This window comes from Chlorella variabilis (assembly GCF_000147415.1).
Source record: "Chlorella variabilis unplaced genomic scaffold CHLNCscaffold_12, whole genome shotgun sequence".
Lineage (NCBI taxonomy): Eukaryota > Viridiplantae > Chlorophyta > Trebouxiophyceae > Chlorellales > Chlorellaceae > Chlorella > Chlorella variabilis.
In genome coordinates, this window is record NW_005435076.1 from 1,272,049 (window position 1) to 1,282,877 (window position 10,829).

Genomic DNA, 10,829 nt, shown 5'->3' on the forward strand with positions numbered 1-10,829 from the left:
CGGCGCGACCCTCCGCGCTGCCCGCCAGCCGCAGCTGCTGGCGCAGCAGCGAGGCCTGCTGCCGCGCAAAGCCCGCGGCGGGCGGCACGGTGGCGGCCCAGGCCTGCGGCAGCCAGGCGTGCGCCGTGCGCGCCAGCCGCACCCCGCCCACGGCCGCGTCGCGGAAGACGGCGGCCGCCAGGCGGGCCGAGTGCAGCGCCCAGCTCTTGTACTTGCACCACTGCCCCTGCTCGTCGCACTGCACCGCCTCCAGCACCGCCGCCCACTGCTGCGCGGAGGTGTCGGCCATGTAGGCGTCAAACCGCTGCCAGGCAGGCTCCCACGACAGCAGCAGCGGCAAGCGGCCGCCGCCAGCGTGTGCGTCCAGCAGGGACTGGCGCAGGCCGGGCGCGCCACCGCTGGTCGCCTCCGTCAGATCGCCCTGGCCCCAGGAGAAGTGGGAGAGGGTGGTGAGGCCCGCGTGCATCAGGTTGGCGGCCGCGGTGACCGACACCACCAGGCCGGCGGCGCCCATGCAGGCCCCCACCACCAGCCACACCACCACCAGCGGCAGCAGCCAGCCGCACACGCGCCGCCGCTTGCGGCGGCCTGCGCCAGCAGCGGGAGCGGGGACGGGGGGCAATGAATGGACAGCAGGATAGGGCAGGTGGGCATGCGCCATAGAATGGTAGGCCAGCACGGCACGGCACGGGTGCCAGCTGGCGGCCTGGGGCGCCACGTCGCAGCAGCAGGATGCAAGAGGCTCGGGCCCAGCGCCCGGCAGGCACACCTTGAGAGGGCGCGGCTGTGGCTTGCATGGCGGGCGCCGCGGGGGGAGGCACTATGGCTGGCTTGAACAAGGCGGGCCCGCCCTGCTCCGCCAAGCCGTCGGCATCGCGGAAGCTGGGGGAGGGCGGCGGCCTGGGCGGCGCAAACGTGCCGCCTGCGGGCATCGCTGCCTTGGGGGCGGCGGGCATGAAGGCTGCCGTGCGGGGAGAGAAGGGGCCGCCGGACCCTGCTGGCGCCACGGGCGGCTTGCCGGCATCTGCGGCACGAATGGCAGGCGGGGCGGCGGGTGGGCAGAGTGCAGCAGCAGCCGATGGCGGCAGGCCGGCCAGCGCAGGGGGAGCGGGCACACGAGCAGCATGGTCTGCTGGCGCTGAAGCAGGCCCGGCCCTCTGAAGGCAGCAGCTCCGCATGCGCACGCCTCGCCCCCTCGGCACACACCTGATGCCAGGCTGCCTGAGCTGTGGAAGCCGTGGGAGGGCCCACGCGGCGGCAGGCTGCTGCTCAGCTGCGGCGGCTCGGCTGCGCCGTAGGGCCCCGGCCCGGCAGGCTGCTGGAAGGGGGTCGGGGCAGCCGCCGCGCTGCGTGCCGAGCTGGGCTGCTGCGGCTCAAAGCCGGGGACCGCTGCCGCCTGCTGCGGCACAAAGGCCACCCGGCTGGGCCCGCTGCCAAAGCTGGCGGGGCGGCCCAGCGGGGGCCGCGGCAGGAGCGACTCCGCGCCGGCGCTGCTGCTGAAGCTGGCGGGGTGGCCGAGGGCCGGGCCCAGCGGCGGCGCCTCCCTGCTTGCCCCGCTGCCAAAGCTGGTGGGGCGGCCCAGGTGGGCTGCTGGCGGCGCCGCCTCGCTGCTGGCGCTCCTGCCGCCAAAGCTGCCGGGGCGGCCAAGCTGCGAGGCGAGCGCCTCGCCGCCGGTACCGTCGCCAGCTGGCAGCGCCTCCCCTGCGCCCGCCGCGGGGGCCGCCCCAAAGGACGGCAGCGGCGGCAGCAGGGTTGCGGATGGGTTGGGGGTGCCCAGCCTCGGTCCCATCATCGGCGGCGGAGGCAGGCGCGCCTGCTGGTCCAGCGACGCACGGGGAGGTGCCTCCATGCCAGGCGCACCCAGCGCTGACATGGGGGGCAGCGACGACGTGCTGGCATCCGGCAGCCGGCCAGGTGGCGGCGCCCAGGTGGGGTGAGGGATGCGCGACGCAGACGCCTGGCGCTCCCATGGCTGCTGCTGTGGTGAGGTCAGGGCCGAGGGCGGCCGCGACGTGGGCGGCCCGCCAGCTGCCGGCTCCCCAGCACCTGCTGCTGCTGCTGCTGCCGCCTCTGCCACCGCTGGCTCCGCTGCTGCTGGCTCAGCCGGCGGCGGCGGCAGGGACAGGCCTCCGGCGTGAGCCTTGATCTCAGCGGGCGGCGGCAGCCCTGGGGGGTGGCCGGCGGTGGCATGCACTGCCTTGATGGGCGAGGAAGTGCTGCCGGGAGGGGGAGGCAGCTTGAGGGGAGGCAGGCCTGCAGGCAGGCGGGGCGGGGCCTGGGCTTGTGAACAGCCACAGCAGCCTGCAGCACGCAGCTCCAGAAGCCCAGCCAAGGCACCAAAACAAGGAGCAGCACAACATGCGCTCACCTGCCGGCGGCGGCGGCGGCAGGGCCCCGGGAGGAGGCGGCAGGGCGCCTGGTGGGGGCGGCAGGGCCCCGGGAGGAGGGGGCAGCGAGGAGAGCGGCAGGGCAGATGGCGGTGGTGGCAGGCTGCCGGGGGCAGGCGCCACATCTGCCGCATCGGCAATCCCATTGGCTGCACCCTCGTGCTCCTGCCCGGCCCAGCCGTCTGCAGCAGCGTGGCCCTGCAAGCACGCCGAATCAGGCAATGCTAAGTAGGGTTAGGGGTGTGCCAGAGGGACAGAGCCTCGCGCCACAGCTTCCCAAGGAACTGCCCTGCATGCAGCTGCCACCATAGCTGCTGCTTCTGGCCAGCTGCTGTGCCGGCGTCTCGCATGCCTGCCAGGCACTTACCAAGTCCTGCTCTGCTGCACCCACGGCGCCGGCCTCCTCTCCGCCATAGGCGGCTGCGCCTTGGGCGCCGTCTGCACCATAGGCATAGCCGTCCGCCGCATACTGCTCCGCCGCATACTGCTGCTGCTCAGCGCCCTCAGCGCCGTAGCCGTCGGCTGCGTACTGCTCCTCTGTGTACTGCTCGCCCTGGTACGGGTAGTACTGCCCATCCTCGCCCAGCTGGTAGTAGAACCCATCCTCTCCCAGGATGTAGCCCTGCTGCTGGTAGCCCTCCTCGCCGCCCTGCTGCGCATACTGCTCGCCGCCCTCCACACCACCATACCCCTCGCCATACTGCTCGCCGCCCTCTGCGGCTGCCTGCTCGCCCCCATAGCCCTCCTGCTGCTCCTCCGGCTCCGCCTGCTGGGCCTCCTCCTGCGGCTGCCACTGCTCATAGCCGTCCTGCGGCTGCTGCTCCCCCTGAAGCTGCTGGGGCGCCTCCTCCCCAGGCTGCGGCTGCTCTTCAGGCTGCACCTCGGCGGGAGGCTGCTCGGGGAGCGATGGCGACTCGGATGCGCCCCAGCCGCCGTCTGTTGCCGCAGCCTCCTGCCCCTGGCTGCCGGCGCTCTCCAGCGCCTGCCCCGCCAGCGGCTGCTGCTGCGACGGCGGCGGCATGGGCGGCCAGCCTGCGCGCGGCGGCGGCGGCGGCGTGGGCAGCATGGAATTGATGTTGGCCTGCGGCTGCTGCTGCATGCCGCGCAGCTGGGGCTGCATCTCAGGCGACACCGAGGCGCTGGCCTCTGTGGCCAGGTTGCGGGCGGGGCCTGCAGAGCCTGCAGGCGGCAGGGAGGGCAGCGCAAGCAAAGCTTGCAAAGCCGATGGGAGGACGGTAGGCAGAGGACGGCTTGGAGCGCTGGAGGCATACTGCTGATGCAGCCCGCAGGTTCAGCCAGCCCTCACCGGCATTCTCGACATCCAAGCGCTTGGAGCCGCCAGCGGGAGGCAGCCGGCCGCCCTCGGGCGTGGTGGCAACGGCTGCCTGCGAGCTGTACAGCGGGTTGGTGTGCACGCCCAGCGCGCGAATGCCGCCTGGCGGCGGAGGCGGGGGTAGTGACCTCAGGCCGCCAGGTGGCGGCGGCGGGGCCAGCGACCGCAGACCGCCTGGCGGCGGCGGTGGGGGCAGCGACCGCAGGCCGCCTGGCGGCGGGGGTGGAGGCAGCGATCGTAGTCCCCCAGGCGGCGGAGGGGGAGGCAGTGGCAGGGTTGACTGGAAGGGGGAGTGCGGCGGGCTGGGGGTGCTGCCGCCACCTCCTTCGGGCCGCCCAGCCGCGACAGGCGGCGGCGGCTGGAAGAATGCAGGCGGGCGCTGCTGCGAGTCCATCGCAGCCAGCTCCAGCCTTCAGCTGCACAGCAGGAGCCAGGGGTGTTGGGGTGCACCGTTTCAGCTGATGGGTCCCACGCGATGGTCGGCAGTGAACAAAGGGGCGCAGCTCGTGCCACCTCGCTGGTCCAAGCCACCTGGAGACCCCTCGCCAGCCAGGGAGCCGCCGCAAACGGGCTGAACAGGCTCCAATGTCGTTTGTGCGCGCAGCTGGCGCACAAGGGGTGCGCACCGATCTCCGCTTCCTCCTGGGCGTCGAGTAAACAGCTGAGCCGGTGGGCGGGCGGCCGGGGAGGTCCTCCCAAACTGTCCACTCAGGCGAAGTAGGGCGCCATAGGCCGCCCAGCTATTCCCAATGTTATTCGCAATGCTGCTCGAGGCTGAAGGCTTGGCGCTAGGGAGGGCCAGCTGCATGAGAAGGCGCCGCGACGTCCACCTGGCGCCGTTTTGACAGCGTGCGACAGCCACAGGATAGCGCATGCACCCTCCCTTGTGCAGCGCAGTGCTAGTGATGCTGCATTGGTACCATGTCCTCCGTATGCAGGCAGACCAGCCTACGTGCCTACACTAGTATCGCTACTGGCGTCCCTGGAGTGCCGCACCCACCACAGCATGGCCAAGTGGCAACCGCCTTCTAATAAGATTGCAAAGTATGGAAGGCGGGTAAGATGATTTCAGAACCAAGTTCAGCAAAGCAGGTATGGATCAGAAGTGAGCAGGAGAAAGGGCAGGGCACAGGGCGGGAGGAGGTGGGCGCTGCGGGGCGCGGGCGCAGGGAAAGGCATGTCGGCTTGACCACAGCCTCGACTCACTCTGTGTCCGAGCCTGCAGTCATCTCGAAGAACTGCCGCTCCAGCTGCACGCAGCAGAAGCATGTGTGTCGGTGACAGCACTCAACCAGTGACCGCATACCGCGGCAGCACAGCGCACCGGGCCAGGAGCGCTATCAGGCTGCCTGCTCCCCCAGCCAACGCCTGCCGCCCGCCTCATCGTGCCATAACAAAACACACCACCACCGCCACCACCCCTCCCCACCTCTGCCAGGTCCTCGTCTGTGACGTGGTCCAGTGGCTCTGCGGTGCGTGCCGCCTCCTTGCGCGCCTTGGCCCGCGCCTCCTTGGCATTCTTCTCCAGGTTCTTCTCACGGCTCGTCTCCCTATCCAGCATCTGCGCCAGCGAGGCAAGCCAAGAAACAGCAACAGCCAAGGGTGCTCAAGGGTCTGCTGGCCCGTCAGCTGGGCTGCCAGCCATGCCTGCTGGGCGCACCGACACACTGCACGGCAGCGCCCCACAAATGTGCCGGCCAGCTCATGCACACCCATGCGGTGAGCTGAGCTGAGCTGAGCTAGCTGCCGCCAGTGAAGCTGCAGCACCCACCGAGCCGATCACCACCTTCTCGTTGTCCTGCATCTCCACCAGCCCCCGCGACAGCTGCAGCAGCGTGACGCCGCCGTCGGCGCACCCCACGCCCGCCAGCCGCTGCGCCTGGCCGACGCCCCCGCTCGCCACTGCCAGCGCCGTCAGCGGCCTGTCTGCCACCCGGACCGACAGCACCGGGGCTCGCTGCTTGAAGTAGTAGTCCCACACGTCCAGCACGCCCGCGTGGCTGGTGGTGTAGAACACGCCGGGCCGGCTGGGGCTCCACCCGCCGCAGGTGAGGTGCGAGGGGGCGTAGGGTGTGGTGGACACCGGGGTGCGCAGGTCCTCGTTCCACACGCGCGCCGTCCAGTCGCCCACCGACAGGAAGTACTTGGGGAAGAAGGGGTTGCGGGAGAGGGAGTAGACAGCGCTGTGGTGGCCTGTGGTGGCAGCGGGGGCGGTGGCGGGTGGGTGGCCACATTGTGAACCTTGGAGCCATTCCATTTGGCGGAGGTGTGTGCTATGTGCTATGTGCTGTGTGCTGTGTGCTGAGTGCTGGCACGCACATGTGCCAGGCACCAGCTGGTTGCCAGGCCCACCCACGCACCCCACCTGTGTACGAGGCGGTGATGCGGTCTGCGGGCTGCTTGGCCTTGCGGTTGCCGGCCAGGATGGTGCCCTGGTCCGTGCCCACCATGAACTTGGTGGGCCCCACCGGCGGGCTGTACTCCAGGCACATGCCCCCCAGCACCGCCTCCCCGCCCCGCTCCCGCAGCGTCAGCCGCTCCAGCGGCTCCCCCAGCTTGCGCAGGTCCCACCACGCCACGCTGCCGTCGGTGCTGGTGCTCATCAGCTCGCTGCCCGCCTTGGACTGCGTCCAGGCAAAGTCGTGCAGCGGCGCGTGGTGGCTGTGCTGCACGGGGGAGGCGTCCACGGGGGCGGCGCCCTTGCACAGGTCGAAGAAGGTGACCTGGCCGTTGTACTGCCCAGCGCCAATGAGGTTGTGGTCCTTGAGGTTGAACCCCAGCGTGACCAACGGCACAGGCGCTGCCAGGCTGGCCTCGGGCGCGCTGGGGTTGGCCACATTCCACACGTAGCTGGTGGCGGGCATGCCGGGCGGCTGGCGCTGGAACTCCAGCACGCTGTAGGCCACAGCCAGGCGCCCCGAGCCGTCGGGGTGCCAGGACAGCGCCTGCGCGCCCCGCTTGATGGCCGCAGGGTCGCGCAGGATGGTCAGCGTGCAGGTGGAGGGCGGCTCGCACAACTGCTGCGGCGGCAGGTCTGGGCAGGGGCGCAGGGGAGGGGGCGTGCAATCATGTGAGGGTCACGACAGGCGCTGCAGGGCAGCTTCAACGCCGCTGCTGCATCCCGGGCTGCCAGGCGCATGCCACACACCAGCTGTCGGGAGCTGCCAGTCCACACCGCAGTGGCCAGCAGCTACGTGCGCCCTCACACCTGCCCGCCCAGTCACCCCACCCACCCTCAAAGTAGGTCTCGTAGATGTCTATCGCGTTGTTCTGCTTCACCAGCTCCTCCACCACCGCCCCCAGCCGCACCACCTGCTTGATGTAGTCCTCGTCCTTCTCCACCTTGCGCCGCCACCGCACCACCTGCTCTGCCTCGGTGTGGTCGACCTCCTTGGGCCACCCGCCCTCAAGGTGAGCCATGCCGCTGTTGACCAGCACCACAGCTGTGGTGTTGGCCTGGGGAGGCAGGGCAGGGGCAGGGGGGCGTGGGAAAGCTGCCCAGGCTGCAGGCTGTGCAGCCAGGCGCCGCCGCAAGATGCCGGCTCCGCCACCCACCTCGTGCTCCGACATGTCTGGCGCGGCCTGCACCGCCACCGTGGTCTGCGGCTTGACTATCCAGGCCTTGGCGTGCTCCTCATTGGGCCGCAGGTCGAGCAGCAGCTGCACGGCGGCAGCCAGCAACGGCGGCAGCAAGCAGCAGCGGTGACAAGCGTGTGGTTACCAGGCAAGCGTCGCTCGCACCCACTCTATTTTATGCCTCACCTCTGCACCCTGGTCCGTGAAGTGTGGGTGCCGGCCAAATTGGCGTCGCTGCTTCACATATCTGTGCGCCACCTGCGGGGCGGCAGGCGGGGAGCGGCGGCACACGCCATGAGGCGGCGATGCCGCCGTTTTTGGCTGCCGCGCTGTGGCATCGTCCTGCAGCGCCTGCTGGTGCACAGGTATAGCCTGCGCAGGCTACCGTGTCGCACCTCCATTGCAGCGCAAGACGTTGACCGCGTGTGCAGCGGAGCGTCAGCACTGGCGAGGAGGCAGAGCAGGAGCGATCGAGGTTAACAATTGGAATAGAGGAGAAGAAATGGCAGTCTGCTGCTTGTTGACTTCCAGAGTGGCGGCGCCAGCGAGTGGCGGCGCACTGGCGGCGCAAGGCTGGACTGGTCCAGGGTGCTTGTTCAGGGTTACATATCGTTGCTACAAGATGAGGCATGATTATTAGGAAAATGAGAAATGAAAAAAGGAAGATTTGCGAGCGCGGGACACAAAAGAAATGCACAGGGATTATTGCACGACAGCTTTGATTTGATGCTAGTGAGACAGGACAACTTATGATGCAGTGCGACAGAGACACAAGACACGAGATGATGGTGCGCAAGGGGAGAGCAGTTCACAACAGTTCCGCTGGTAACGTCTTGGCCGCCAGGTCCATCACGACACCTGCTTCTGAGCGGCCTTCATGTTGTTGTTCACCATGCATGCCACCGCCTCCACAGTGTGGTCCAGCCGCATGCCCAGCAGCATGGCAGCAACAAAGAGGGCCACCTGGGGCTGCAGGGAGGCCAGCGCCACAAGTGCGGGGCCCGGGCAGATGCCGCCGATGCCTGCAGCCAGGCCAAGGCGACACAACAGAAGGTTCGAGCTGGCAAGGCTGGTCCAGCGGATAGCGGATAGCGGATAGCTTTGCACGCCCCGCATCACACCGGACCATCCTCCAAGCCAGGCTGCACAGCACTCACCCCAGCCGACGCCAAAGACCAGCGAGCCTAGGATAAGGTTGGCGTCCAGGCTCTTCTTGGTGGGCAGCTCGTAACACGTGCTGCACAGCGGCGCCTTGGTGCGGCGCAGTGCCCACTGGAAGGTGGGCAGCACCACCAGCAGAGCGCCGCCCATCACAAACATGAGGGAGGGATCCCAGGTGCCACCTAGCACGCTCAGGAAGCCTGTGGGGGGAGCGGGAGGGGCTATATCATCATATGTGGGTCATATTCATGTGGCCAGGCAGCGGAGCGCAGCACAAGAGATGCTGCTCAGCAGTCAGGCGGGCCGCACTAGCCCTGGCCAGCCCGCAGGCAGCACCCACCTACGACCTTGGAGGGCTTGAGCATGCCGCTGGCACCCAGGCCCAGCGCAAACAGGAAGCCGATGAAGACGTCGGCGGCGCTGGACAGTGCCGCCAGCTTCTGCGCATCTGGTGCCGCCGCTGGTGGCGCCGCCGTCAGCATCGTCTCCTCCAGAGCGCTGGCCTGCTTGAGCTCCGACTCCAGAGCGGCGGCTGAGGGCACACGGGAGGGCGCCGTCAGCTGCTTGGCCACCAGCGTCAGCGCCAGCCACATGGCCGCAGACACCGCCAGCAGCACAACGGCAAAGGTGGCGGTGGAGCTCCAGCTGGCGCCGGCTGCCAGGGGCGCGATGCCGCGCGGCAGGGCAAAGACCGCGGCGGTCTCCGCCGCCTTTGCAGTCACCGCGCCCGCCCCCATGAAGCTGAGGGTGGCGGCAAAGGAGCGCAGGCTCAGGCGCCCGATGCCGCAGATGCCGTGCCCCGAGGTGCAGCCCGAGCCGCGTGAGGTGCCCAGCCCCACCAGCAGGCCCGCCAGCGTGGCGCGCTGCAGGGTGTAGGCGGCCGGCAGGAGCTCGAATGCGGTGGGCAGCAGCCCGCGCAGCGCAAAGCCGCCCGCCAGCAGGCCCGCCACAAACGCGACGCGCCACGCCTCGTTGCTGCCCTGCACAAGGCCGCGGACATGCCCCGAGATGCCCAGAATCCTGCAGGGACGGCAAAACGGCACAGGCTGGTTGGAGCCCTGCCGCCCAAGCCCGCAGGCTCCCGCAACCCCGGGGCCCCGAGGCGGGGCCATGGCGCCAAGGGCAGCATGCATGGCACAAGCGGCTCACCTGCCCGTGATGCTGAGCTTAGCAAACGCCATCAGGCCCAGGGTCAAGCCCGCCAGGCCACTCTCCACCGGTGTGAAGGCAAAGGCAGCGGGCGCCAGCATGTTGATGGCGGTGGGGGCGCGGCGGGTGCGTGGGGCAGCGCGGCTTGGGAGTACTGGCTGGCGAACTGCATCAATGGGCCGCGCAGTAGCAGCACACATTTAAGCCTCCTGGATGCAGCACGCTGCTGCCAGCGAGTCGCACACCTTCTACACAACTTCCACCACCGCCGGCGGGCGGCGGTGGAAGGTGGCGGCCGCAGCTGCCGCCATGCCCCAGTTGGCCCCAGGGCGCACCTTTGCCGATCAAGCTGCGAGCGGCTGCGCGGTGGTGTCTGAAGACAACTGGGGGCTTGGATTGGGCGTTTGTCAGCAAAGCACTGGAGAGTGCTGTGGACATGAGTCCAGGCACAGGGGGAGCTTGGGTGGGGCTGTGGGGTGTTGAAGAGACGAGTGGAACCTGCCAAATGCGCCCGCAGCCTTCACGTGGGGCGAGACCCATGACGAGATGAATCGCGTTTATGAGTCCTCCGCCAAATTAGCCTGCTTTGCGTCCATGGCAGCTTCTCGAACTCGTTGGCCAGGTAGGCCTCCCGGTAAGGATGTGCCCCATGATGGGCATGATGGCCCCCCACCTGGAGGGTCATTGGGGACATCATCCTCAATCATGCATCATTCTCCCTCCCGTTTGTTCTGTTGGCATCCCAGCAACCGTAATACGCTTTTCCAACGAACTCAACCCCCATGAGCACACATGAGCATGGTGCCCAGTCCGGCAGCAAGGCTCTAGGTCCAACGCCGCTATTGAGCGGTGCAGCTAACCAAGCTAAGCAGCTGAAGTCGCGCTTCAACTCGTGGGAAAGGTTTTGTGAAGCACATCCACAGGCGCGCGTCGCCATCGCCGTTCAGTCAGGCTACTCCCACGAGATCAAGTTCTTTTGCCATTCCATCGTGTTCTGGGAGGAGTTCAAGGACTTCTTCACTGAGCGGTGCGCCGCCGCCGGCAGCCGCTCCGAGCGGTCGCGGCTGAAGGGCGAGCTGGGCAAAGCAGGCATTGATTTCAGCAAGTTTCTGGCTTTGGCAATAGACCTGTGGAAGGCAGAAGGTGTTATCTCTCAGTTACAGGCAGATGTCATGATCAAGCTGGCAACGGGCACTGCATTCGACACGGATGGTAAGCCGGCT

The 10,829-nt window shown here is 68.6% G+C and overlaps 3 protein-coding genes across 3 annotated transcripts in view; all 3 read right to left on the reverse strand.

Annotated features, from left to right (window-relative positions):
• CHLNCDRAFT_135000 (hypothetical protein) overlaps nucleotides 1-4,114 on the reverse strand; it is a gene marked incomplete at both ends in the record, with an annotated part of 7,235 nt that extends 3,121 nt beyond the window's left edge. The window contains 7 exons of the mRNA XM_005847138.1: nucleotides 10-588; nucleotides 770-1,024; nucleotides 1,207-2,253; nucleotides 2,369-2,585; nucleotides 2,755-3,566; nucleotides 3,694-3,822; nucleotides 4,042-4,114. Coding sequence (XP_005847200.1) covers nucleotides 10-588; nucleotides 770-1,024; nucleotides 1,207-2,253; nucleotides 2,369-2,585; nucleotides 2,755-3,566; nucleotides 3,694-3,822; nucleotides 4,042-4,114 — 3,112 coding nt within the window. The remainder of the gene's footprint in view (nucleotides 1-9; nucleotides 589-769; nucleotides 1,025-1,206; nucleotides 2,254-2,368; nucleotides 2,586-2,754; nucleotides 3,567-3,693; nucleotides 3,823-4,041) is intronic.
• An 808-nt stretch (nucleotides 4,115-4,922) lies between these two features.
• On the reverse strand, nucleotides 4,923-7,697 carry CHLNCDRAFT_135001 (hypothetical protein; the record flags this gene model as incomplete). The annotated part of the gene is made up of 8 exons (XM_005847139.1): nucleotides 4,923-4,970; nucleotides 5,150-5,281; nucleotides 5,492-5,913; nucleotides 6,086-6,754; nucleotides 6,954-7,176; nucleotides 7,276-7,380; nucleotides 7,483-7,554; nucleotides 7,692-7,697. 8 exons carry the CDS (start codon nucleotides 7,695-7,697, stop codon nucleotides 4,923-4,925), a joined length of 1,677 nt encoding a protein of 558 aa, XP_005847201.1.
• Nucleotides 7,698-8,145: 448 nt separating this feature from the next.
• On the reverse strand, nucleotides 8,146-8,939 carry CHLNCDRAFT_24219 (hypothetical protein; the record flags this gene model as incomplete). Its single annotated transcript, XM_005847140.1, has 3 exons — nucleotides 8,146-8,318; nucleotides 8,454-8,657; nucleotides 8,798-8,939. The coding sequence occupies 3 exons, from the start codon at nucleotides 8,937-8,939 to the stop codon at nucleotides 8,146-8,148; spliced, it is 519 nt and encodes a 172-aa protein (XP_005847202.1).
• Nucleotides 8,940-10,829: the final 1,890 nt, after the last annotated feature.